At 45.8% G+C, this 3,106-nt stretch overlaps 1 protein-coding gene across 1 annotated transcript; it reads right to left on the bottom strand.

Moving 5' to 3' along the window:
• Positions 1-73: 73 nt before the first annotated feature.
• On the bottom strand, positions 74-2,944 carry gh1 (growth hormone 1). Its single transcript, XM_034866370.1, has 4 exons — positions 2,920-2,944; positions 875-1,008; positions 520-636; positions 74-193 (listed from the first exon to the last, which is right to left on the bottom strand). The coding sequence occupies exons 1-4, from the start codon at positions 2,942-2,944 to the stop codon at positions 74-76; spliced, it is 396 nt and encodes a 131-aa protein (XP_034722261.1).
• Between the last annotated feature and the right edge of the window lie 162 nt (positions 2,945-3,106).

Here is a 3,106-nt window from a genome sequence, read left to right as displayed (position 1 = left end):
ACAGCTTCAACACCTCGGACCAATCAGAGGACAGCTTCAACACCTCGGACCAATCAGAGGACAGCTTCAACACCTAGGACCAATCACAGGACAGCTTCAACACCTCGGACCAATCAGAGGACAGCTTCAACACCTCGGACCAATCAGAGGACAGCTTCAACACCTCGGACCAATCAGAGGACAGCTTCAACACCTAGGGTGTATTGACTTTGTGCTGACCTCAACAACATGGCCGCCCGTGGACCAACAGCCAGAAACGTCGGGAAATACGGAGGAGCCAAACGTGTTTTTTCTGCTATAGCGCCACCTAGTGGTGGAAGTGGGGCAATTTTGGCGTCTGAGGTCTTTGCGGACTTTCGGACCAGTCCTGAAAATGGCACGTCGCCACAGCGGGGGTTTTATGCAGGGAAGAATAATAAAGAAGAAGAAGAAGAAAGAACAATAGCAGGGCTGTGGACACCTAATAAAATGATATGATAAAATAATAATAATAATAGTAATAAATAATATAGTAATCACCGAGCTGCGCTGCGTCTCGTGCTTGTCGATCGGGCTGATGATGTAATCAGAGTTGCAGAAATCCTGAAGGAAGATTTTGTTGAGTTGACGCTGCTCCTCAGTCTGGAGAGAGCTCTCCTAACACACACACACACACACACAGACACACACACAGACAGACACAGACACACACAGACACACACACACACACACACACACACACACAGACACACACACACAGACACAGACAGACAGACAGACACACACAGACACACACAGACACACACACACACACACTCACAGACACACAGTTAGAAACAGTCAGAAACAGTCAGAAACAGTCAAACAGTCAGAAAGTTAATGAGGTTTGACTCACGAAGTCGGAGAAGAGTCTCTGCGCCAGCAGGTGCAGGTGCTGGACTCTGCTCACAGCGATGGAGAACAGACGCTGGCCTTCTGTGATTGGCTGAGAGGACACGCCCACACACAGAAGGGACAGCAGGAGGACGGCTGAGAGAAAGACAGGTGAGACAGAGAGGTGAGATGGACAGACAGGTGAGACAGACAGTTTGACAGTCAGACAGTTAGATAGACGGACAGGTGAGACGGACAGACAGACAGAGAGACAGCTAGTAATAATAATAATAATTATAATAATTATAATAATAATGAGAAACAATAGTAATTCACACTGAATAAAATAAAAATGAAAATTGAAGGAGTGATGTCAGTGGTTACGAAGCCATTGATCTTCATGTCTTGCCTCGGTCCATGACGGGTTCTGATGAGTTCTGGTTCAGGTTCAGGTTCAGGTCTGGTTGTGTTCTGGGTTAGCTCTGGTTCTGGTTGTGTTCTGGTTCAGGTCTGGTTGTGTTCTGGTTGATCTGAGCTCAGTGGTTCAGCTTTCTGATGTTTCCAGCTCGGAGTTTTGTGGTTTTATAGAAGAAAAGGTAATGATTACATTCATCAACAGAAACATGACACGGACAAACAACCCCGACTGGTGACAGTCCCGACATAGGACTGTCACCAAATAACACACACACACACACATAGAGAGTGTGTGTGTGTGTGTGTGTTATTTGGTGACAGTCCTATGTACGTGCACAGGTGAATGTCGAGACTCGATCTTCTTCTTTAACCAACAGTCTCAAAATGATGAGGTGAGCTGTCATGATGAGCCTCAGAATCAGCCCTCAGACCTTATGTTGAGCCGTCTGAAGCCTGTTTCCGGGGCTGTAAGACACCATTGATCCATGTGCAGCATGCGTAGTCAACATGAGGCTGAATTCGAGGCCTTGCCAGAGTTCACATCACTTTCTGGTCCAGAATCCTGGAGATTCTGGTCAGGAAGCATTCTCTTTGGTTTACTTTGGTTAGTACCTTTAGTTCCTAATCTTAAATCTAAACTAATCTTTACATTAATCACCTGATCCCCAACTCAGACCTTAAAACCCAAACCAGGGACTCTTTTTAGTTTTATCTTAGTCCCAAACAGCATGTCGACAGATTAGATGAGTCTAGTGGGGTATGCGTTGGAGTGTAGGACGGGTTCCCAGGACCCCAGAAGAAGAGATCAGGCTAGTGGGATATGCGTTGGAGTGCAGGACGGGTTCCCGGGACCCCAGAAGACGAGATGAGGCTAGTGGGATATGTGATGTAGTGCAGGACGGGTCCCGGGACCCCAGAAGACCAGATGAGGCTAGTGGGATATGTGATGAAGTGCAGGACGGGTCCCGGGACCCCAGAAGACCAGATGAGGTTGTTGTGGTTAACAGCTGGTCCATGGTCCCTGGTCTCTGTGCTTGGATCAGTTTCACAGAGCGTTGAATACATTCAGCTTCCTGTGTCACGCTGAATACATTCATCACCATCTGACTCTGTTTTGTAAAAGAGATACACGTGTTAACGTCAGCTTGTTTCCACTGAAACAAAGAACATACACAGTCAATATTCCGATGATTCCTCACACTGCTCCAACAAATCCACTGATAGCTCTCGTATTTAATCTAGATTACTTCCTCAATGAATGGATTAGTTTGGGTCTCTGAGATGACGTGTGTTACCACTCCATAACCACGGGTTGGTGACCACGGGTACATACCCTGTTAATAGAGACATGTTAATCATATCTAATAATGGAGTTGTAACCATGGATACCTAACCTGTTAAAAGAGACATATTGATCATATAGCTTAAATTGAAAAATCCTGGGGGCCCCCTGGGAACGTATTTGATCATAATGATGAAGGTAACACAGTCTCTTTATTTATTAATGTGGAAATGTTATTGACATTCTCATTTCTCAGTCTTTTGAGGCTCTTTGCACAGAGCTGGATGTTAAGGAGAAGGCAGCGGGCCGTAGATGTTGGAAGGATGAGACCGTGTCTCTAAAACCTTTTCTGACCAAGGACCACTTACCCAAAAGCTGTTGGGGGCCATGCATGTTAGCTGTGTATTATGTCATTATGCGGGGCTGTGTATGGTGTTAGCTGTGTATTATGTCATTATGCTGGGCTGTGTATGATGTTAGCTGTGTAATATGTCATTATGCGGGGCTGTGTATGATGTTAGCTGTGTATTATGTCATTATGCGGGGCTGTGTATG

This window comes from Etheostoma cragini, unplaced genomic scaffold (assembly GCF_013103735.1).
Source record: "Etheostoma cragini isolate CJK2018 unplaced genomic scaffold, CSU_Ecrag_1.0 ScbMSFa_528, whole genome shotgun sequence".
Taxonomy (NCBI): domain Eukaryota; kingdom Metazoa; phylum Chordata; class Actinopteri; order Perciformes; family Percidae; genus Etheostoma; species Etheostoma cragini.
The sequence above is the reverse complement of the archived record's forward strand: the minus strand, read 5'-3'. Positions and strand labels throughout refer to the sequence as shown.